The sequence below is a fragment of the Pagrus major genome, chromosome 12 (genome assembly GCF_040436345.1).
Source record: "Pagrus major chromosome 12, Pma_NU_1.0".
Taxonomy (NCBI): domain Eukaryota; kingdom Metazoa; phylum Chordata; class Actinopteri; order Spariformes; family Sparidae; genus Pagrus; species Pagrus major.
In genome coordinates, this window is record NC_133226.1 from 10,762,913 (window position 1) to 10,788,616 (window position 25,704).

General features: G+C 41.1%; 1 protein-coding gene across 1 annotated transcript in view; it reads right to left on the bottom strand.

The window, feature by feature from the left end:
* Window positions 1-748: 748 nt before the first annotated feature.
* Window positions 749-25,704, bottom strand: part of LOC141006034 (ephrin type-A receptor 5) — a 69,952-nt gene continuing 44,996 nt past the window's right edge. Inside the window, exons 6-19 of the mRNA XM_073478127.1 lie at window positions 25,433-25,557; window positions 23,678-23,767; window positions 23,493-23,562; window positions 23,239-23,341; window positions 18,834-18,901; window positions 17,604-17,729; window positions 16,701-16,886; window positions 14,912-14,973; window positions 11,292-11,359; window positions 11,043-11,184; window positions 9,080-9,229; window positions 4,491-4,684; window positions 3,196-3,360; window positions 749-1,691 (exon numbers count right to left, since the gene is read on the bottom strand). Of these exons, the coding sequence (XP_073334228.1) occupies window positions 1,580-1,691; window positions 3,196-3,360; window positions 4,491-4,684; window positions 9,080-9,229; window positions 11,043-11,184; window positions 11,292-11,359; window positions 14,912-14,973; window positions 16,701-16,886; window positions 17,604-17,729; window positions 18,834-18,901; window positions 23,239-23,341; window positions 23,493-23,562; window positions 23,678-23,767; window positions 25,433-25,557 (1,661 nt within the window). The 3' untranslated portion in view covers window positions 749-1,579. The remainder of the gene's footprint in view (window positions 1,692-3,195; window positions 3,361-4,490; window positions 4,685-9,079; window positions 9,230-11,042; window positions 11,185-11,291; window positions 11,360-14,911; window positions 14,974-16,700; window positions 16,887-17,603; window positions 17,730-18,833; window positions 18,902-23,238; window positions 23,342-23,492; window positions 23,563-23,677; window positions 23,768-25,432; window positions 25,558-25,704) is intronic.

Here is a 25,704-nt window from a genome sequence, read left to right on the forward strand (position 1 = left end):
TTATCAGAGCAAAGATGATGGAAAGCTGAACCTCTTACACAATCTGCAGCTTCATTCAGAAGCTTGGTTTAAGGACCAGAGTGGTTCTATTGCCACATTCTATCCATATCGACAGCATTCACATATCAAGGTAACAGGTAGATGCAGCAGCTAAGCGTTGTGTTCTGTGTACTGCTATACATTCAGCCAGAAGAACAGATATAGAGAGTATCCTGGAGCCTGTTTATACCTACAGTAGTATTAATGTCCGTCCTGGGTGATCCGATCAGAAGTGGACAGCTCTAAGTCCGTCAGTCATGACATGCGTCTTGAATGACCATTTGTGATCGGATCACACTTCCCTGCTCTATAGACAAATAAACATGTACATCGCTGGGACAAATGTACACAATATATAACAGATATAAATGAGCAATCAGATCTCAATGACTCCAAAGATGTTGGTGACATGTCGTCTAAATGCTGACGTCTCGCCAACACCTTCACAATTAGCAAACGCTCCCCGTACTATGTCTTTCCAACGTAACTTCTATTTGTCAGGCAGATGTCTGCAAGATGTATGTGTGCCATCTGTGTTGGTTGTGATTGGATCACTTGAGATAGATGTTCATGCCAGGTATGAAGAGCCCCTAATGCCTAAAGCCTTGTATCTTTTACACTTTTATAGGTTTAAGTAGACCCAAACTCTTCACGACAAAGCCAGACTCTGGAGGTTTCCTTGTCACGGACTTTGCTGTAATTACAATTAGGCCTCTTTAAACAATGAAAGTTGCAATACGTAGTCTTGCCTTGCATCGCTTTGGAAGACAAGAAAGTATATGATGTTGAATATGAGTCTGGACCATCTGTGAGATGTACAGCTTGATTACAACTGTAGTCTTGTCGCATGAAGACAAAAGGTCAACAACAACATCCAAAGCACATTAGCATAGCAAAGCAAAGACTAAAACTAATGAAGATTTTGCTCTTGGTCCATTATTACATGGTTGTCCTGCCTGAGAATGATATTCAATTCAACTGTTCAATTCAACTGAAAATGTCAGTGTTGTTCAGATCCGCTGGGTTCAGATATCCTGAGACAGGCTGAAAAAGTTCAGTTTGAGCCCTGCCGCATGAAACTCCCATATCTGTGATACAGCCAAAAAAGTGCTGGTCTGCAGTCAATATTTCATGTTTCGATCTGAGAGAATCCAAACAGTGCACAGAGATATCAGAATCCCCAAGAGTCACACAAATGGAATAATTAGAATGAAAAGTCTTCACACGAGTCCAGTTAGTTTAGCTCACCATCATCGTCCCCTCGTGTTCCACCACTCAGTTCAGTTCAGTCTGGTTTTAGTGCTGTGATGTCAAATATCCACTATGACACCACAAGCAAACTCCACACACAAGAACCACAAACATGTGGATCCTCCAGTTTAGATCCATAAACACTGGGTTTCCTCGTCTGAAGAAAGTGCTAAGCCGCTCTAGGTCCAACAGCAAATCTGAGTCTTTTCTTCACATACTAGGTCCATATATCGTGTGTATGTTTACATATGTGTGTATGCGCGTGTGTGTGCGTGCCTGTACATATGCATCAGATGTTTACAGTAGAGTTGGTGTTGTTCATATGGACTCTCATCTCCTGAATACTAGTGATGATTTTTTTCTGATGTCCAGCCAGGTTCACTCCTACTCGCCGCAGATCCCTGAAGAACAGCACACAAACAACAGGCACTTATTCATCCAGCAGTCTGTCAACAAATGAAATACATAATCAGTTGATTAAAAAAGACTGCACATGACTATGTTTTAAAAGTTTGCTATAAAAACTTTATTTGTATTGTTTATATGCCACTTGTATTGTAGAGGAGTGTTGTTGCAAGTAGAAGAATGAATATACTGTATAATATCCTCACAAGGCTCAGCTCTAATAATGTAGGTTCTTTGATTAAAGCAATAAAAAACTAGGGTAACAGTGACGGTTCAAAACTTATGTGTGTTGTAATTGTTAAAATGCTGTTATGGTAGTTTTTGGATGGTCTGGAGTTATGCATTCATCAGTCATACTGATTTTCTGGAGCGATCTCTATCATTACAGCAGCCCTCAGTTCTATAAAAGGGTGTTGGGTTTTTAGAATGTTTTTCATAGGCGTTTTTCGCAACCTTGTAACAGATCCTGCATTCTCATTTTGCTTTGACCTTCACAGCATTTTGTGACAATGTTCATTGCGTCTCTGACTAAAAAAAAGAAGAAAAAAAAAACTATAATAATGAAAATGCTGTTATTACAGGGCGATTTTGCCGTTTTAAAAAAAACCTTGCAATACTGTAAGCTCTGCCAACAAAGTCAACAGTCGGTTTAAACAGACAGTTCACCCCTGAATCAAAACAGTAGTGCTTTTCATCCACCTAGATTGTTTTGGAAATATTCATTTTAAAAGTTTACTTTACTTAAAAAAAAAAAGTAAAGTAAGATTACTTTGTAGATTTTACAGTGTAGAGATGTCATCCTTCTCTTGAATATGATGGAAATAAATGGCATTTGTGGTGCTCAAAGCCACAGAAATACATTCGAAAAACTGAGCAGCAATGTTTCTTTCCAGAAATCATGACCCATTTAGTCAAGATAATCCAAAGACCTTGATGTGATCAGTTTCATATAGGAACTATTTTATTTCTACCATCTTCTACTGTGCAGGGGGAAGCGTACACCTTCTTATGGGTGAGAGGTTTGTGCTGGTAACAACGCAGGATGTAAACATTAATAGCGTCCCCCTCAGCTGAGCTTTAACCATAGCTAGCTCACCTCCCATAAAGAATGCATGGTGATACAGTTGAGGAGTGTAGTTTGTTAGAAAGAAAATAGTTCCTTTATTAAACTGCTCACAATAAGGTTCTTGAGAAAGCAGGTCATGCTTTGAGCACCACAAGCTGAGAGCCATCTAGTTCCATTATAATCAAGAGAAAGTCATCTCCAAAACTCTGCAGCTCACACCAAAACAGTCTAGATAGATAAATAGCACTACAAGTACAAAGCAAAATATGTATTTTTGACTTTGGGGTGAACTGTCCCTTTTACTCTATTGCATTGGGGTGGCGGCAGAAATCAGAGACAGATATCTAAAAACCTGAGCAAATAAAAACCAAAACTCTCTGAAAGACTAGTGTCCTACGACTTGTTTATGTTTGTATGTGCATAAGTTTTCTTACTCTGATGTCATCTGAGCCACCGTCTCCAGTGAAGAGTAACCTCCTTCCATGAAGAGCTCAGTGTAACGACCCATCTTGATGGAGTCGAGCCACTCTCCTACAGTCTGGCTCCGAGTGCTGCAGCTCCCTTCTACACTGGCATGCTCCACTAACAGGTTGGAAACCCTAATATATAGACGAAAACAGAGTCAAAGAAAGAAAGATTATGCATGTATTATCCTTTAAGACAGTATCCATTGTCAGAATGTAGTAAAAGTAGATTAAAAGACTTGCAACCCATAATTAACCTAAATGTCCAGGAGTGGGACTCGCTGGGTAATTAACCACATTTTGAAGCCAGGGCTGAGCTCTAATGTCCTGACAGTTGCCAGTGAGGCTTCATAGTGCTAGTTATGCACCATCACGCGAAGCTGAAAATGCTGTCCACTCAAAACTCTTTGTCATTCAGATCACTCTCCGTGCTAACAAATGGAGCTCTCCATGCTATCAAACAAAAACGTTCATGCTGCCTAACAACATTCTCCACGCTGCAGATAGAAAAGGAGCGCCATGTGGAACAAGCGGGTAGCGTCGCTTTAATCTGGCTAACTGTCATATGTTATTGCATGGGCTGTTAGATATGGCATTGATTTATTAACAAGTGTGTTCCTGTGTGTGTTTGCGAGTGTGTAAAAAGAGAATGGAGGACAAAAGATCTCACATTATTTGATTATCTCTGCAGAGAAAATCAGGTAATGAGGTTGTCTGACTAGATGTCTGCTTCAGAGCACTTATAGCCGTTTCATGCCATTATACACTAATGCAATGCATAGAGGGGAAATACTAATTAAGTGCTCAAATGTTACGATAATCAAAAGATACCCCACTGAATTGATTCACACTAATGCGTAGTTTGAAGAAAATCGAGCTCATTTCATTTATTTCTCAGCTCTTCTTCACCAGGATTCAGCAGTTAGTGTCTATGTCCACCCTGGTTTAATTATACAGCTTCACGAGACTTCAACAGAGGCTCTGTTTACATTTCATCTCAACGATGATGATTCTATTAGCTCACAGCGCTGGGTTTAATTCACTTAAGAATGCTAGGTCAATTAAAACACAATGCATTTCAAGATTAAATAAATTAAATTAGATTCAAATATTTTGTTTGACAGCCTTTCTTCAAAATAAAACTACAAGTCTGTGTTGGCATCTTAAGATAGCCACATCCATCCAAGCAGTTTTCGTCATTTCAAAGAAAATGTATGCAACTCCAAATCGAAACAGTATGTCATTTTTTGGATGTGAATTCATACCTGTGTGACGAGTTGACCAGTTTTTTTAATGAGCTGGGGTTGCGAATGAGTTTGTCTAGTAGACAGACGATCTCATCAAACTTGGGCCGGTTGCTGCGTTCTCGCTGCCAACAGTCCATCATTAGATGGTACAGAGCCTCAGGGCAGTCCATAGGACCTGGCAACCTATAGCTCTCCTCTACCGCCTTTATTACCTGCAGACAGACAGGGGGGATGGAGAGAGACACATAGAGGTTAGTTTGATAAAAAAAAAAAAAGCCATGAAATGGTGCAATACCTGCCAAAAAAATGAAATTCCTTCATTTAGAAGTTGAGAAAAGGAGTTCGATGGCGGTAAAGTACGCGCAGGTAACACCCAGTTTATACTGGCAGAACAGAATGGTTAGGGTTAGCTGAGTGGAGACCGTCAGAGAAATGAAACCCCCATGTTTGTCTCATTCCTCCCGTCCAAAAAATGACTTGGAGCCTGTTCCATCTTCAACTTTAACTTTCAATGTTAAAGGAGACATTATGATTATTTTCAGGTTCATCATTTTATTTCGGGTTATTACTAGAATAGGTTTAAATCTGTTTTAGCTGCAGTCTCTTCAAGGCCCCCCCTCCTGACTATCTAGTCTTGTCTGATTGGTCAGCTCGCACATGACAGACAGAGCAGCTGTGCTTACGTGCCAAGTAGCTGCTGGCATTAAATCACGCAAACGTGTGACATGGTGACGTAGTGTGATGTCAAGAAGTCAGAGAATTAAAGGCGGGACTACTGACGAGGCGTTTCAGGCATTTCAGGTGAAGTGTTTTCTGTGGGAGGGAGGAGCTTCTGTCGGCGCAGACTTTGACCTTTTACATGCACAAGAACATGTAGAAAACACTAAGCATATATAGCATAATAGGTCTCCTTTAAGGTGATTGTCCCTAAGTGGAAATTTGTCCTGAAGCCGGGTAAACACAGACTTGAACAAATTTAATAAAGATACATGAAAAACATGATACAAAATGCATGCAAAACATATGTTAAGCCTCCTAAACAACATAAGTAACAGGAAAACACTAAACGTCCAGCCATCATCATACAATCCAATTGCCGATTGTTAAAACAAGATCAATATCATCATCCAGAAGTATTATTATGGATGATTTATCTTCAGCTGACTGAGAATTAAACAGTTTAATGGATTGGGGACAAAATAACTTAAAATAACTCACCATATTATACCTGGCCTTTGGTAATATGAACCTCAGCTGTAGAGTTGCTGAATTTTAGGTAAGGCAGGTTTTAAAAGTTTGTTCAAGAGATTCTGTGACACTATTTGTCCGTACAGTGAGCAACATTGTCCTAAAATACACATAGTCAGCAGCTTGATCAGAGTAATGAGGTAATACGATGATGCAACGTGAGCCACAAGATCGGGAGTCTCTTCTGTCACCTTCATAGCCTCTAATGACAGAAAAAAGGTCAGAGAAAAACTAGAAAATCTAGTGCGTGGACAAAGCCCAAAGAAGGACTTGAATCCTTTCCAAGGCATGTTGTTTGACACCTAAACATGTAATATCTTTTTTCACAACAGGACAACAACAAACTTGAGCAAAAGTAATGCTACTTCCAATCCGAGTTCCCTCAAGCAAGATCCCGATTCCTGATATTCGCTCGAGGGAAGCTGCTGCTCTCTATCTGACCCCACACTAAAAAACTTCCATGAAGTTAGCAAGCAAAACCAAAGCCCCTGCGAGGATCAACAATGTTTATTTGATCCGCTGCATAGCCCAGTTAATCATTTCCGCAAGTAAAAAGATGCAGCACTGAATCACAGAAATGTTGTTTTTTGGGGGGAGGAGGAGGATGAAGGAGGGGGGGGGGGATGGAGCTAGATGAATAATAAATAAATCTGGCTCTCTCTCCGTCAGACCCTGCAGTGGAAAGCAGGCTGGAGTTCTCAGCCTAGTTCTGCCAGTGCAAGACACTGGAGGGAATTGATTTGTCGAGTTCATGACAGCCTTTACTTGTGTCAAATTCACACAAAAGACAGACGTGATAGCGCTCCAATACACACGCATGGATGAAAGCGCACGTACGCACACGCACCACAGCGCAAAGAGAAGCGCGGCATCAAATCATCACAGCTGCGTGCTGAGGGGGAGAAGATCTACACATAGCTGTCTGGGAGGGAGAGGAAAGATCAGAGGAGAGAAAATGAGAGACCGAGGTGGGGAGAAAGAAGGAGAAGGCGGACGAGGGGCGAGAAAGGATACAGACACGATTTTGCAGTTTTGAGAGACAAAAGAGTGGAGGAGAGAGGAAGGAGTGAGGACGGAACGAGGTAGAAATGGGAAACAGAAGGAGGGAAGCTTAGAGAGCGAGAGTGCGAGAGCCTGCACTCGCTGGCGCAGATCAGAGAAAATCCAGCATAACGCTTTCAATTAAACATCAAACGTCTTCTCCTCTCCTCTCTTCCCTCTCTCCAGACTTCTCTGAGACAGACAGCCTAATAACCAAAAGGAGGAGGGAGGGGTATGAAGCAGGGGATGAAGAGGTCACTGGAGGGCTGTGCGTGCATATGTCGCCTGTGTGTGTGTGTGTGTGTGTGTGTGTGTGGGTGGGAGTGAAGGTGTGTGGCATCTGAATCAAATGTTAAGTTCTTACTCATCGCCATGTGCCAAGATTGCACTTATGTAATGTGGATATATGTTTGTTTTGTTTTTTTTACCCACAAGTGATCTAAACACCTAAAGCACTAGCAGCCGATATACAGATAACCTCAGTGAGCGTACGGTCTGCTTCTTTCCTTCCTTCTTTGCTTCTTTCCTTCCACATTTTTCTGCTTAGTGCTGCACCTCCATGAGTATTCACCTGTTTTACTGTTTCACTTACGCGCACCTTTTCTCTACATCACACAGTGTCCCTCTGTGTTTCCATTAAAGCTATTCATTCTCACGTCTACGCTTTGCAGTAATAGATTCATAATAATAGGGTTCCCACACAGCCCTCCCTTTTCCGACACGCATTCAGCCTCCTGACGTCTCACCTACACGTCTTTTTCTGACTTGACGTCTCCATCGCTTTATTATAAACAAGTCACAGGTTCCCGAGGAACAGTGCAGACAGCCTTGTGTTAACACTGTCTACTCTAATGGGAGTAAATACTTTGCATTAGAACAGCACTGACAGGCAAAAATATCTAGGATTTTATCCTGGTAACATATATAAAATAAGAAAGAAACATAAATGTACAAGGTTTAGACAGACTGTCCATGCTGTGGTTCAAACTTCATGCACAACCTTTGAAACAGTAGTTGAGAAAAAACGCTGTTTCAACAGTTTCCAATGTCCCTAAAGGGTAACTCAACCAATTTTACACATTAAAGTGTGTCTACAGGTCTTGGGGAGTGCCACTGCATATGTGAGAAAAGTAGTACAAAGCCTTCTGTGGCTTCAGAGAAAGCCCAATGCAATCTGACGAATTGCCTCCAGTGATGTCACTCAGTTGCTAAGTTGCACTGGGGGTAATGTAGGCGCCAGGTTTTGAAAACCTGTCCAACATGCCTTTAACACTATTGGACTGATTATGAACAGGTCAAAAACTAATTATCTCAATCAACAAAACAGAACCCGAGATGTTACCCTTTTTATCCCACGCATTCTTCCTTCTTTTCAAAACCTGGTGCCTACATTACCCATGATGCAACTTTGCCAATGAGGACATCGCTGGAGGCAATTTACCAGATTAAATCCTTCTTCTTCTGGAGCCACAAAAGGCTTTATACTACTTTTTTCGACACATGCAGTAGTACTCCCAAGACCTGTAAACACACTTTAATGTGTACGATTTGCGGAGTTACCCTTTAAAGCAATTTCAGGTTATACGTTTTATTTGTTTACTGTCATGATTGATAACATGTATGTGTCTTAAATACAGAGTTACAACCAAAAGCTGGTGAGGTTTACCCTGCAGTGCAAAACCTTTGTCTCCCCCTTCTGGCAGGGAGGGTAATTACACAAATACTGTCAATGTGCTTATGACAGAATAGCCTCCACCATAATTATGTTGCTCTGTTGCTCCAACTTCAGCTCTTGTAAACCATTCTTTGCTGGTTGATGTAAAAAGCATCAGTGTTGGTGCGCCAGTGCAGGAAAGTTGCCACTCCATAAATTCTCTCTGGTACACTGCCAAATACGGAGAGATTTATCTGGCGGTAATAGGCTTAATCAGCATTGTGTGTGCTTGCTTGGCAAGGGCTTAAATGTGATGGCCGTTCATATCATAAGTCCTGCAATCCAAACGTAGCGCAAAGACTGGACACAGTGAGAAAAAAAAGCTAGCTTGGCTCTGTCAAATGCTAACAAATATGCCTGCCTCATAAAGTGACAAATTAACATGTTATATATTTATTGTTTAATCTGTTTAAAATGCCATGACAACAAGCCAAACTCCACCTTCAGACGAGGATCTACTGATATGATTGAAAGTCCCAGAACAGCTACAAGATGCGCTAGCTACTGGTGAGATCGTTTCTCTGTTGTCCTATTTCACGATCGTTGTACAATCCTGCTTTCTCTGAATGCAGCATGTACGCTAACAATTTAGCATCTCACTTACATCTTGATTGGACATCTCCCAGTATGGCCTCTCTCCGTATGACATCACCTCCCACATGACAATCCCGTAACTCCACACATCGCTGGCTGAGGTGAACTTCCTGTATGCGATCGCCTCTGGAGCCGTCCAGCGAATAGGAATCTTCCCGCCCTGTGACAACATGCAAGAACATTTACCGGTTAAAGCACGTACTTAAATTGAAAGAAAAAACAAGCTTATGAAATGCAACCTTAACTTTTCATATGTGGCGTGCTGTGATGTGTTTACACCGACAACAGCTCAGATCCGCACTTATGCAAATGACCTTCTGGTGTATAAAGGCAGCTGCAGTCAATCAAAAGTTTTCTGTTTCACATGTGCGCCACCAAGATGGAAACCAAGAACAGACCTTAATTGAGACACTTCTACCGCATGTGGTCCAACACACAATTTCACTAATGAATACCAATTTAGGGACACATTTGTGACACCGAGTTTCATTTTCCTTCACAAACCCCCAGTCCTAACTGTCGGGGGGCCCCCGAGACTCCTCTACTTGTGTTCCTCATCTTCATTATTGCGCTTTCATTGCGAAGATGGAAAAGTTCACAGGATGACTGCTGAGTTCCAGAGGAAAATGTGTTTTTAGGCTGATGAGTGGTGAAATTAGCTCGATGCAGTATTGATGAACACAGCAGCGGGATATCTCAGGGTCTGATTATTTGAAGGGTGTGAATTATGTTATTCTCACAGCTCTGTCAGGGAAGGAGAGCGAGGCGAGCCGGAACGAGAGCGAGAGAGCAAGAAGAGACGTAGCCTGGCAGTGAGAGGTGAGTGACAGGAAACTTGGCGCGAAGGCAGCAAGACTCAGTGCTAATTGAGTGTTGCAGGGACTGAGCTGAGTACTAATTGGGCGTCCTCCTGAAGGAAGCAGCCCGTCTCTGGCTGACAGGACGCCACTCAGCCTGGGACACACAGCTCAATTTAAAACCTGCTGCTGCCGTCCGTGTGTGAGTCTGTGAATTCAAGTATGCATGTGTGTGTTCGGTTTGAGCAAGACTCTTGTTAGCTTTCCACTTAATCCAAAGTTTGTTACACCACAGTCGCTGCACACACACACCGAGATACACACCAGATTAAATATAAATGTCCTCAAGGACACAACAGTGTCCTGTCAAGTTTATCCTTCCACTTCTTATTCACACCAGTGCTGACAGAATTACTTGATTAACTGGCAGAAAACTGACTAATTGTATACGTCGCTTATAATGCCAAACTGCAAACATTTGCAAAAACATTTTAATGTGAGGATGTGCTGACTTGATATGTTTTTATAATCATTATGAATTGTAAAAAAAATAGAACCTGGATCGCTGTCAGACAAGAGAAGGCTCTGGGAAATTGTTACCAGACTCTTACACTTAATAATAGAAGAATCTGCAGTAGGGCTTTATCGAATCTATTTTTTATTTTACACTTTTTTAAAGAAGCTTCAAATGTTCCTCATATTTTGAAAAAACCTTAAACAAAATCCTCAATTTGAATAAAGTGACATTAATCTGCAACATTATGCAGATTTTTTTTTAACCTTAAAATAACAGCTTCATTCGTTCATCACAGCATCAGTGTGGTCAACATATATATATATAAATCCATATTATTATTTGGTTCAATCTCTTTTTTATCTTATTATTCTTATTTTTGTTGTTATATTTTTTGTACTCATGTTTCATCCTAAAACAGGATTCAGAGTGGAAGGCAAAGAAACAATTTCATCGTGAAAGGAAACTTGTTCCTTAACTGTGCAAATGACAATTAAGACTTTGACTTTCTAAATATATAATAAATGTACTTGTACAGTATGTCAGTGCCATTAATGAAGCTTCAAACTACTCAGTACAGCCCTAATCTACAGATTAATTGACAATCAAAATAATAACTAGTCACGGCTGTTATCATACACACATAAAATGCAAAGTCTTACCCGCGTGGTGTACGCAGCCTCCGGGTCATCTTCCAGGACTCGGGACAGGCCGAAATCGGACACTTTACAAACCAGGTTACTGTTGACCAGGATGTTACGCGCTGCAAGATCACGGTGGACGTAGCCCATGTCGGACAGGTATCTGTATTAATCAACACAAAAGGAGAGCATTTAAACCTAAACACTGTGCCCTGATGAAGAGCTCAGTTATGGATTGTGTTTTTGCGTGTACTTGTGCTGAATGTGTACCTCATGCCAGACGCAATTCCACGCAGCATACCGACCAGCTGGATTACGGTGAACTGACCGTCGTTTTTCTGAAAGAAAAAAAGGGAAGAACACATTCTTGTTGACATTTGATTGAGATATTACAAATCAACCAGTGAACATATAACATTCAGAGAGTGGAAGACAAAAAAAGATAAAATCAGATCAAATGCACAATGTTGCAAATACACTGAAAGAAACTCATATATTATTTGATTGATTGCCTGCCAGTCACCCCCCTGTGAACTCGGTCGATCCAGGATGCCCTACATACGCTTATGCAACATACAGTCAATGCAGTGCTTCACCATAGTGTACACACTACACTACACTACACTACACTACACTGCAGGGTAATTCCAGATGATAAATACATGATGATCATAAAAGCAGTGAAAAAATATGGTTCAATGCCAGTCGCTCTTATGGTGTGTAGCCTGCGAAACTGGGTCAATATACTGTAGAAAGGCAAAAAGAGAGCACATGTATGACCTCTGCACTGAAAATGACAGCCAAGCACCCTGTTAACAGCTGCTTAAAAGTTGCCTTCTAGCATGAAATCCACACAGCCACTGATAGCCACAAAGCCAGTTCCTGTCTACACAGTCTACGAATCAAACTTTAACTCTCAGTTTTATATCAGTGGAGGATTTTGAGGGAAAACACATTACGCAAGCTGATTTTCACATATAAGTTTCATTCCTGGAAATAAAAATCTAATATAATCTAATAAACAGCAGCTCTCCTGCTAACAAAGATTAAGGATTCCTCTAATCCTGCTCGGAGCCCTTTGCTGTCCGGCTGCCCAGAGTCACACCGTGCTTCATGAAATCAGCCTCTAGTACAGACACCAGCTGAGCCGTGTCTTTCCTCAGCAAGTCACGGCCACTTTTTCTTTCAAGCTCCGACTTAACCTTCTCTTGAGGGACCTTCAAATCTCCATTCCCCAATATTAATAATTAGGTCTTTTCATGACTGAGGCAGAGAACTTTTTGCCAAGGACAGAATGTGTTTTATTTTTAAGATCACATGCTGGTCAGGGGGAAGCTCTGTGCAGTACTTTAAAGAGTACTGCACAGATTTAACATTGCACTCCTTTAAAACTGTTGGAATCAGTGATGGATTGACTTTAATATTGGAAGCAAGGCTTTTTTACCCCCTAACTGTGACCATGGTGTTGTTATGATGAAACATATTTTAATAATTTTAAATTATAAATATGGGTGGGACCTCGATACCACGGCTCCACCACCATTATGGCGTCATTTTTGCACAATAAGAGGAAGTGGATAAGAGTCGGCCATCTTTATATAGGATACGATCAATAGTTATTTTAAGTTAAAGAAGTTACATAAAGTTGCTTTAATGCTACAGGAGAAGGTATTAGTTTCAATCAATACTTCTTTCCCTCCTATGGAAAAAAAACTTCCACTAGGGTTTCCATTAGTTTGCTCCAAATGACAGCTCTCACCGTTCATTTAATCCTCATCTCCTTCCAATCCACATGTAAACTGTCCGTCTACACCAGAACATCGCACTTACACGTGAAATGAGATGTTAAGCCACACATGTGAGTTATGAGCCTTACAGTGCATTGTCCATGGCTGTGAAACTTAATCCTGGAGCCAGTCCGGCCCCCGCTTGCTTCTCTCATGGCCGTGTCATTTATACCGTTCTCAGTACACCAGCCATCCATGTAATTACTTCACAGGGTTTTCTGTGCTGCTCCGCCTGCTGGTTCCCCAACTCCTCTGCCTCCCCCTTTGCCATCCAGGATTACTCCCAAAGGCACACGGGGCAGTCACGTCAGCAGTTTCCGGTGACCACAGCCCCGTAGCACATCTCCTCCACCCTTCCTCTGTCTTTTGTCTCACAGCATCCTCCCATTTCACACAGTCGGGGCGAGAGAACGTCTTTTTACAGGTAAAGGTCTTTTCTAGTCCGCGCTGCCTTTCATGCACACCTGCCCCTCCAAACACCACCATTTTACTCTCACCTTTCCCAAATTTCCATAATTGCTGTTCTGAAATATGCCTTACCACCTTACAATTGAATGACCTTACTTCCCTCGTCCCTCCATTAGCCATCTGCTGCAGGAGTTCGCCCTCTACTCAAGCAGGATTTAGGCCTCGTCCGCCAACTGAGCATCTTGCCATTGTAACCAATGAGCAGACTGAAGTGCTCTGGAGAGGGATCACTTAATTCGGAGATTTGCCAGCCAGCCTCTTCATTATTGTTCACTTGTCCAAATTGTCTAGACAATGCAGACACAATTCCAGCCCTGAGAGCTCAGATGTCTTTCATATTTTCTGGCAGAGTGAACTGTCTTGCAGTCGGGGGTTGTAAACATTTTAAAATGTGAAGAGTAACTTTAAAATCAGAAGAGGGCTCCTGTGATTATTCAGTGTTATTTATTGTTGCTCTCCTAAATGTTTTTATATATGAAGAAATAATACTCGCACCAGCCTGCTTACCAGCTAGCTCCGACCTGCTCTTCTTTATAATACTGCTTCAAGATCCCAGTCCAGACAACTAGCTGCACAGCTAACTGAGCTAACTAGCCAGCATCATATATAGTTAGCAGCAGTTAGCGGTTATGCTGGTGATATGCTACCCCCCATTTGCATGAATTCTAAATGATGCCAGTTCTTACATATTGCACCTTTAAAATAACAATTTGACTGATAGCTGATGCTGATGTTTTTTTCTTGTTGTTTATTCAGTTTTTGTTGTTATTTATTCCGCTTTTTGTGACAGGAAAACAAATAAATTCAACATAAATGCCCTTCATTACAATATCTTTGAAAGACCACAAATTCGATCATACAAATCTAAGAAACAACCTTTAATGTAACCTTCTTTCACGTGAAAAAAATATTTTTTGGGGGGGGGAGTAACTGCTTCAACGGCCTTTTTAGCCTGCACTAACACTAACTACTCACTGAGAATACATTTTCAGTGCATAGCCTTACAAACTGGTGGCAAGGCTGCCACGAGCCAGTACCTCATGAACGTGCCAGCTCAAAACGGATGTGTCACAACAGATAAACATCAGTTGCTGCCATCAGTGAATGTCTTTTGCCGGTAGCACTCAACATACGGATGTTTGGCCTATATATCGGGGCAACCTCGGTGATTAATCAATGGGAAGATTTTCCTCAAACATTTATAACCACCACATATTTTTCTCTAGTTACCTTCTGCTTGAATGTGAAGAATGACGAGGTATTGGATTGGAATAATGATAGCTTCGGTGGACATATTCTTGATACTCTTTGCCGACAGTGGTGTATCTCCATTACAACAGCTCTCATAAATGTGTTTTTCTTTCCAGAAGATTAAATGTTTTTCCACCTCTTTGATAATTGTCCTCACAATAAGCCACTTACTTTGGTGCTGTGCAGCCTGAGGGCTCACTTTCAATATACCCCTAAAAAAAATTATAAAAATGTTTCTGCTCTTCTTCTACCGTCTACTTCCTAGATTTTTCATCTGACTCTTTCTTATACTCTTCCGACCTTTCGCCTAACAATCCTTTATTTCCTTCTCCCTAGATATCACATGAGCCCCCTCTTAAGCATCCTTGTCCCCATCTGTCCTACCTTGAGGAACGTGTCCAGTGATCCATTCTCCATGTATTCAGTGATGATCATCACTGGCTTGCCTGAAAAGCAAAATATGAGAATGTACTTCACTACAAAAACAATAATACCTAAAAAAAACAAAAAAACAAAACACAACATAAAGTCTTGAGAGTGAAAGTGAGCCATTAGATATGAAGGAGAGGGTACTGAAATTTTACGTTTCAACTCAACTTTGAATCAACCTTTTCACAACTTCATTTTGAAGAAACAACAGAATATTACTAAATTTGTACTTCGGACTTCACAGGTCTCATTTTGTCCAACTGAGTCCTGTTTACAAGAGTCTAAACCACTGGCTCTCAACCTGGGGTCAGGAACCCCAAGGGTGTCGCGTGTTAACTTTGTGTCGCCAGATGGTGGTGGAAAGAAAAATAAAATAACATATTTTAGGCTGGGGAATAGTTAGTGAGTGTGCATGCAAATGAGTTCTGACTGGATGCACACAAAAAAACCCTTTTTTTCCCATTTTGGCACTTTCAGGATGCTCCAATTAAAAGTGAGAGGAAATGGTGGTGGGAGTCCTGAACACAACCTGATTTTTCTGGCCAGGTTGTGAATAAAAATGGTTGAGAACCACTTGTATAAACTGTACTACTATGTCAAGAGTTTGCTCAACATCCCTCAGACTCAGCTGCTGGCTTCAGCTGCAGCTTCTCAGCTTTAAACTTCAAAGCCTTGCATCATGTCAAGATTTCCATCTCAAGAAATCATAATTCACAGTTCCCATGAATAAATAAATACTACGTTTGACTTTGACTTATACTGAGTGTGAAACCTTCAGATTATTTTGTTTTTAAATCTCAAAGATATAACTTAACATAACCAACAGTCAACACTGTGCATTACTGAGGTTTTAGCACAGTCATGCATCATAGTAGGCTGCTCAGAGCTTTTCAGAATCCTGAATCACAGAAAGTGGACATAACCTTAATTGTTGTTGATCATATATGTGTTTAAACAATCAATTTCTACGTAATGCCATACATTTATGGCATTTAGAGAAGGAAGAAGACTGCTAACCCTACAAGAAAGCATCTCCAGTTGAAAAAAGCTTTTGTCAAATCAGATCACAGCTCATTTGTAAACAACCTCTCAGAGTCAATGGAGGACTCTGCTATTTCAACCTCCCCTGTTGGTCCCACCTACATTAGTTTACCCCTTACTGGCTGTATTTGAGACCTTTTTAACCAGAATTGATCAATTATACTTATCTCCTGCGATTAAACAACTATTTGACTTCTTTATGGGATAGTCGATGCAGCAGTCAGGATTAACCTATAACAAATGGATATTTAGATAAAGATGTAATAACTATAGGATATATAGGGGAGATAATAAGTTAAGTGTTATATATATTTAATTTTGTTGTTAAGTATGATTTGATAACATCAACAGTATCTAAGAGTCAGAAAAAGGTCATTTCAGAAGTACACTAGCTGTACGCTCAGCTTGATAAACCAAAGCTGAAGCTGTCATAGCACATTTGAACCTTAATGATGAAGTACAGCTGAGTGTGACAGGTGCTGAGAAACCCTGACAAAGTACAGAGTATCTACTGAGGGAATCAGAGCAGAATCTGACAAGCTAAACTTGAACCTGACAAGTTGAGATTTAAGATTCCTCTACATCTAGCCAGTCCACCTGCCATACGAGTAGTCCAACTTATATACAGTATGACACATGTTAGAAATCATGGGCCAAAAGTATGTGTTCAATCTGACTAGAAGCAGACATGCTGATGACTCACTCTTGGTGACCACGCCCTCCAGACGGATGATGTTTGGATGGTTAAACTGGCCCATGATTGACGCCTCCCACAGGAAGTCACGTCTCTGCTGCTCCGTGTAGCCTGCTTTCAAGGTCTTAATGGCAACCTGAATCTCTCTCTTCCCTGGCAGCCTCAGCGGTCCGCTGCACACCTCGCCAAACTCCCCTGAGGGAAAGAGACAGAGCTTGACTGTGGCCTCGCTCGACACCTCAGCCCACCTTGATCTGGAAAAGTCTTGCCGAATGGTGAAGCGAACATTTCATCGCGGCCTAAATCTAAAAGTTCACTTGCGTTACTTTACTGATCGATTCCTTTATCTGAGACCAAAGACAACACCTCTAAAAAAAAAAAAAAAAAAAAAAAAAAAAAAAAATCGAGCTTCGTCTCCAAGGGCATCTTCAGATATTTCTTACCTGACGCATGTTTTCTTGTCAAAAGAGGACAAACACCATTTATAGCCGTCACTTTCTTGCACAGTGTTTGGCTTAATTGACTGTGTCTAAATGTTCCTCTGTACAATGACATGCAATTATGAATGTGACAGGTTTACGCAGGCTGAAGACAATATGACGCACTATTGTCGAGGGAATGAGACCACGGCTAAATTCTATAAAACATGACAGAATCAGGAAAGGCTCATTACTGTTATTACCGTGCATCGAGTGTGTTTCATACAGTGCTGTGTGAAATTAAGCTGCTACAGGATGTTCGAGTATTTTACCTGAGCATGCTTGACTGAACAGGTTCACTTCAGAATGAACAATAATGTGATACATTATTCCGGCCAAATCAGCCCAAAACAGATGCTCAGAATAAGAATCAGTGTGTCCCTAAGACACACAAAAACACGCACACACAGGCAGGCACGCAGAGTTGACTCACCAGCTCCGATGATCCTCTCGATGGAGATGAACGAGACGTCGATCTCCTGGGCAAATTCATGCACTGCCTGGTTGGGATCTTCATAGGTGAGGGGGTCAATGTAGGTACGCACCCCCGGGAACTTGACTGCAGACACACACGCGTGGCCTCATTACCATTTAGATGTCACTGAATGTTATTAACATATATGCAGGCTCCGCAACAACATACATGCATACATAACTATGCATGAGAAGTCCCGCTGCCTCTATGCCTGAAGATAATGCCAACTTTGCAAGTGTATGTTTGATCATTTCATCATTGTTGTCAACAATAAAATGACTGCAATCATAAACATAGTTTTTTATCTTTTATATCAATCTAGAATTAAACTGACCATGGGTTGTGCATGCGTATTAAAAGATTATTTTTTATTGACTTTGCCATCAGGACAATATCAGGTTGGAAACGACATCAACAGGACATCAATAAAAAGAAACTTGTATGTTTTTAGTCGACATTCTAAAGCTTCCATAAACTGTTAACAGGTATAAAAACACAGAAAATTTTTTTTATGATGCTATTACTTAATGTTAAAAAGCATCTTATGAGGACCTAAAAGGGCCTTATTACCTATTAGGGCCCTTTAACAATTGTTACAAGGCCTTAATATAAAGCGTGAACATATTTCTGTCAGTGTTTAATGTGACATGTAACCTTTTTTCCTCCCCCATCCTATCCCAACAGTATTTCTGGCATTTTATATTTAAAATTGACTACTACTAATATTTTCTTTCATGGTATGAATCAATATGACAGTGTATCACAGGTGCTGGCAGTGTTGTATTACAGTATTCCCTGTCTTCTCTGGAGCTGATGAACCCGTCACTGTCCTCTCTGATGCCAACAGATGGATAGCTGGATACAGTGCTAAAAATGAGGCCAAATATATTAAGATGTCACGGTCTATAAATCATCCTAGCTTTGTGTGTCCTCTGCCAACATGTCTGCCATGGAGCTGATATGTAGCTGTGTCATTTTAGAATAGCTCCAGGTACAAAACATTGTCAACTGGACTGGCAACACACGCATACACAGACACACACATGTGTGTCAACAGTGATGAATAAACTCGTACAGACATGACCGCTGTCTGAACCCTCTACATGTGGTGTAAACTTTGAATGAACTGGCCCACACACACACATAAACATAAACAGATTGAGTTTGAGTTGAGCTTGGTTAACTTACTGTGACCATTGTGGAAGTGCATCTTCTCCTCTTCAGGATCCTGCTTTGCTTTGCTGTAGCCACACCGCCTGAGAGGAGGGGCACATAAACGCATCATGGTTAGTGTGCAGCATTTTCATGTGCACATGTCATAGCTTTGATGACTTTGACTCATTGCAGAAAACCTTACAAAGACACTTGCATCAATGACCAATACTGATTTATAGGTGGAGGACAAAATAATCCCAACACCAGTATCAGAAATGCCTCTGATACCGTCTAAAATGCTGAACTGTTGGCGAGTACACGAGTCAATGCACTGATCCTATACAGCATACATTATTTTCTTTTTTTAGAAATGGGACCCGGTTACTTTCCAGCAGCATCCTGTGCAACTGTATGCAACTTAACAGGTATTTTACTGCACAAGTAGCCAATATCATAAACGGTTAGCAACCTGTCAAGCACATCAATAACATCCACAGAGGGTTAGAAGTATACAGCTGTTAAAAAATAATATCTACATTTTTTTTAACGCACCATATCGGATCTGTAACTGTATCAGTCAATAAACACCCAACACTGCTATAAAAATGATAATTTATATCTAATTACGTATCAGGAATGATCCATTTTGAGCACGGTTAGACTCAAAGGTGATCACCCCCTCCCCGGTGGCCCCAAAACGCTGCAAAAGTGTCCTCTTGGATGCCCTTTATGGCAGATAAAACATGATTAAGTGTCCTCTAGGGTGCCTTTCCACTGGACAAAATGTGGTAAAGTGCCCTCCAGGGTAAAAATGTATTAGACTTCCTGGCCGCTGGTGGCCCAACGCATACAGCTGGTGCCCCCTCCCCTTTTTTTTCCCCACCCCTGCCCCTCAAACGTCCTGAGTTCACCACTGAGTTTGAGAGATAAATTACAGCTGCTGTTCAGTTTCAGCTGGTCTATTTACAGTAGCATCATTTAGCAATGATTGTACAATTTGTTTACATAATTTGCCCATTTTCTCCTTTAAGGTAGCTGAAATAACTGTATGAGCTTATGCATTTTATCTGCTGTATATCAGATCCTGACCGATATTTTTGGAATTGATTCCAATACTAATTTTAGGGGGTGAAAAATTCCAATTTCGATGCATCGGCTGATATACACACATTTTTTGCAGTGATCCCTCAAATGTGGTTATCAAACACTGAGTTATGTAACAGAGGCAGGGTGTTTTATAGTTTAACAATAAACTTTGTTGTCTAAAACAACATCGGTGCACAGAAACAGTAAACTTCACTGGGAATTTGATAATTATTAATTACCTCGTCGTTTTCTGCATTATAATCCCCACAAAAACTTTTCAGATCAGTGCATATCAGGCAAAATATATGCCAATACTGATTTATCCGTGAAAGGCCAATAATGGCCAATAATAGCGGCCAACCAAGATATCTACTGTATATATAAACAAAGATTTCCTTGTAGGATCTGCTAACATACATTCAAGGTTCACAAAAATATTGCTGAAAATGCTGAAAAACTAGCCTGGCTTTTAGAGATCAGCAAAGGACCGCAGTTTTAAAATAATGCAGTTTTCCAAGAAAGCCCCCGTCAACACATCAACTCTGACTTCTGGCAGAGGAGAGAGCAGTCTTGTGCTTTACGATGAAGGCTGTATAGAAAGTAAAGATTTTTGGTCAAGTCGCCTGAATACAAATAAGACATATAAGAGAAACTAAAAAAGAAAGTCACAGTTTTTTTGGCTGCATTCATATCACATCCGTTTCTCCATCTCTGTGTCGCCTGATGTTTCGGCCAAAACCTGTATAAATGTGTTTGGCCATGCAGATGTGTGTCTGTGTGCTCAAAGCCCAAAGACAAACAGCATCAGAGATCATTGCAGATAACCCAGATTAAACAGGACTGATTTTAAAAGTGATCCTATACACATACAGACAAGCAAACAAATGACACAGGACACAGAGATGCACTCAAATTTGTGAAATGTTTTGTTAGATGTATCAGTTTGCACTTTTTCATGTGTAAAAACAAGAGTCAAATACATGTTTTCGAGGGCTGAGTTTTTCCCAATTTATCAGTTCTTGAAGACAAAGTGCACAAACACACACAGGGGTCATGTCCAACTCTCTCCCATCATGCCTCTCTGTAGGACAGCCAGGCTTGGCTGGAGGGGTTCAGTGTGGGCAGCTGGATAGTCTGGGGGAGGGGAGTCTGTGTGTGTTAGTGTGTCTGTGTGAGTGTTTCGTATATGTGTGTCTGCCCGAGGGTGTTTGGTTTGCCGGATCTGTTGAGTCAAGGGGTTTGAGCACGCTCAATGCCCAGCCTGCCCTCCAAACTTCCTGCATGTGTGTGTGTGTGTGCGCGTGGGTGTGTGAGTTAACCCATGCATACATGCATCAGTGCGTATGTGTGTGTGTCTACACATGTGTGTGGTGTCTGGATGCCTGTGCAGTCTGGAGGGTCATGCGGGAGGAGGAGGAAGAGGAGAAGGGGGTGCTGTGTACAGTGGATGGAGGGGGGTTGTGGTGCTTGTGTCCCAAATCCATCACTGGAAAATTTGGCGTTCGTCCATGTCTCCTCCCCCACACGAAAACCCAAGCGATCCTCGATCCTCATCCCTATCCGGCTAGACCAGAATCCCCACTGTGTCTTTTCTGATTCGCTTTTTAATCCTTGAACATCACCAGCGCCCCCACGATCTTTTCATCTGATCACTTTGCCACACAACCACATATTCCCTGTGTTTGCGAAGATAAATTACGGTAATGATGACCTAACAGTTAAACGGATGGAGAGGTCAACGGAGGAAGGAGCGAAAAAATGGATGAACAGATCCATGGATTGATGAATGTACGCTCAATAAAACAAATGCATGAGTGGAGGGATGGGTGGATGAACAAACCATCACAGTCTGAGCACTTTCAACCTTGAAAACTAAAACTGCCCTCAGCTCTGTTAGTGGTGGTTCAGTAAAAGGATTTGGACATGTATAACTAGTAATTAACTTAATTAGATACATATCACAGGAAAATGTGGTTAAAGAAGATGAAATCAGGCATGAAAAAGTCAAAGTGTCCAAGAGTGTGAGGGACACGCGGCTGAGTGCTTCCTGAACAACTGTGTAGTTCTTATTGTGTGTTGCACGTGTGCAAATGCTATCAGAAAATTGGTTGTACCAATTCCGAAACTAGGTTAAGTGAAGGTCTCATGAGCCTGCAGACATGCAGATACAACATTAATGTAGTGTATAATGTATGGAGCGTAAAGTGCTAAATGTTGATGCGTTACAGAGCAGAGTTGTTTCACCAGACTTGAGGAGAATCCACCGGCTCGTACACATCAGCCCCAAAGCTCTAACCTAAAAAGCAGCCCTTAATCCTGACCTATTACAAAACTCAAACCTCAAGCCATCCATCTAATCCCATAATGCTGCTCAACAAGAGAGGAATATCTGGGTCAGAAACGAGGATGTGGTATTTTGTCATTCCTGTTAGTCAGCAAGGGGTCAGAGGAGGACAGGGGGAAGTCCTCTGACTAAGCTCACACATATCCACATTCCTAAATAAATTATGTCATAGTGTCCTGGCTTTGTAATATGCAGTTAGTCATTATTGGCTAGAAGCAAACAAAATGAGTAAAGTTTACTCTCATCATCCGACGACATCGCTTAGTCCAAAGATGAGAGGATAAGGGATGTCACTCCAAACAGCCACAATTCCCACATCAATGACTACATTAACATCACAGGAGTATTCCACTACTATTCAGAATTTGACAATATTCCGATTTTAATATGGGTCATGTAAAAAGCATATTCCTTTTGGATACTCTGAATTTGGCCTCCGAACAAGCATTTGCCTGTTAAGACAAGTGGGATATGCCAATATTATTTGAGGCAAGGCATTGATACAAGGCATTCAGAATATGCGTCTCACTTGAGTCTTTACCGAAGGTTGGCATGCGTGAGGCAAACAGCCTCTAGCGTTGGTCATTACCTAGTAGTGTTGTCAAAAATATCAATTTATCAAAAAATATTGATTTTGAATATTTGAAATGATTTCACTACTGATGGAAGGAGAGACTACCTACTTTTAAACACTATGAAAGACTTTAAAGTAAGTAACAGTGACAGTCAGAAGCAAAGTTTTGATTGGTGGTGCTCCCTTTATACATGCTCTACCATCTCAGTGTTACTGAACATTTCATATAATGATCACAATAACACAACACTAATAATGCAACGTATTACTATGTATAACATCATGAAGTCATGTGTGCATGTGCAGATATCTCACCCATGGGAGAAAAATGTGTTCTGGCATACAGTATGTACCTGCCATGCTCACACCTGCACAGTATATAAATGCTTTCCTGGTTGTGTTTATGTTTCTCCTGCTGTGTATTTAAGTCTTACCGTCCACTGAGCAGGAATCCAGCAACTACTGCCAGTAGGACCAGAGCCAGCGTGATGGCCACCGCCACTATCCAAGCCTGAGCTCGCTCGCTGGTGGCTGTTACTGTCGAAGAAAGAAAAGGTGGGGTTGGACAGAAACACACCTGGCATCTGTTGTTGAAGCAGCCTCTTAAAGCAAGTGGGCGTCTCGTGCAAGTTGAACTTTATTCTACTGTCATGATCACTCTATTTCACTCTCTGTGTGGTGTACTCACAGTAAGGGCTGGTCGCGAATTCAAAACGTCTGCTAAATGCGCCATAGCCTGCTGAGGTCCTGGCTCGCACCTGCAATGCATCATATCCAAATATATCACATCCACACTAAATATCACATCATATTCTTTTTGACACATTATTATTTATTAATGCCTTTTTAGATATATTTGAACACATGTTTGACCTGGAAGATGTAGACTGAAGAGGGCTTCAGGCCTTCCACCTCCATCTCAGTCTCCTTGGACTTTATAATAGTGTAACTGGAGTCCTGCTCCTGCAGTAGGAGAAAAAAGGAGAGGGGGTTATCGTAATTCACACACGTGCCTCACATACATTATTATTTGTTGTTGCAGTAATTATCCTCTGTGTCATCCTGCCTACACTTTTTTTTTTCCTATTCTCCGGCTCCTTTTGATGGCCGAGCCACCTGTGGTATGTGTGTGAGTGCATGTGTGGAAGGATCAGTTTCCCAACTGTAACCACATCAGGTTTTAACAAAGCTAAATGCCCCCTCCATTAGCCGTAGAAGCCATTAGCTAACCACTGACCACAGACCCTGATCTGCTCTCCTGTGTACCTTTATTCTGACCTTGCCAGAAAATGAGACATCAGAGGATGAAAGAGGAAGAAAAGGAGGAAGGGCACGGGAACAATGATCTGAATACAAGCATCGAATTGCTGAAGTCCAGCTTCACAAAAAAACCCTCATAGCTTTAGTGCTGTCACATGAAAGACTCTTTTTGACAGAAAGCTTTTCTCAGTGGCCACTTCAGTAAAAAAATACTTCAGTGTATATTCAGCTGTATCTCTGAGGGCCATTTTGAACATGTTGCTCGGTAAACTTTGGCCAAATGTAACAAATAAATGTGTTTAATACGGGACTGTTACACAGCAAAAATCCACTGATGTTTGGGGCATTTTTTTTTAGCATCATAACATTCTCAAATGCATAAAACATAGGTTTTCAGCCATTTTAAAAAACATCTTCACTCTCAATCAGATTATATATATATATATATATATATATATATACATATACATACATATACATATATATATATATATATATATATATATATATATATATATATATATATATATATATATATACACATATACATATAGTATATGTACATCCTGTGGCACTGGTTTCAGCTCAATGCAAATACTGTATGCTTGTATATGATTATATCAATTTGTTTTCAGATGAAAATGGCATCGTCAATAAAGAAAAGTCTTTAAATTAGCATCAATATGTGTCAACTTGGAAATGGACTTCATAATAAAAAGTTTGCATGCACAACTTCACAGTTTCCAAAACGACCAATTATAAACTTCCCAAATGATAAAGCTAAATTATCTGTAGCTGCTGCATATACCGTCTATCAAACACACAAGCGTAAGAGTGAATGCAAAATCAAAACCTCTGTGACAGGCTAGGAAGCTAAAGGTACCGTGTGTAAAAACTGGCCAGCTGTCGTATTCACACTCAAAACAAACAGGGGGCACCATATCACAGGAGCACCTTCTGACTGTAACTGCCATTAGCTAGCCAGCCTGGTTAGCTATGAAGCTAGTGGTTCAGACTGGGGGCTGGGAGCACCAGAGGAGTGTTGTTTACACATCTTGCACAGGAATGTTGGACTGAGACAGCTCAGGGCTAACTGTGTGAGCCCATTCTCTTTCACACCACCTTTTTCCACTGCCAGCTGACAGTCCCGTCCGCTAGCTGCACGCCTAGCAGCTATAATTAGCAGCAGTTAGTGCTTTCTCTGGTGATATACTGTTGCCTATTTGATTAGAGTTCAATATATGGCCAATTTTTTACATATTGCACCTTTAAGAGAGGTACTCAGAAGCCACAGGTGGACAGAGACACTTTGCTTTTTTATAAGGAAGCAAACAAAAAGAGCAATATCAATATATATATATTGTTTACCTTTTCAAAATACTTGATCTCGTATTCCAGAATGATGCCGTTGGGGCGATCAGGCTCTGCCCAAGAAAGGGCGATGCTGCTCTTCCCTGTGAGACCTTTCCTCACCACACTCACTGGGGAGGGAGCTGCATGCACACAAAGATATAAAGACACAGTAAGATTTCAAGCACATTTATTTGCTTGGGCAGTAAAAATCCAGCAGTTTCATATGATGCAACCCAGTGCATCTCTTTAATTCCAGTTATTAACATGACTGATAGACAGTGATTCAA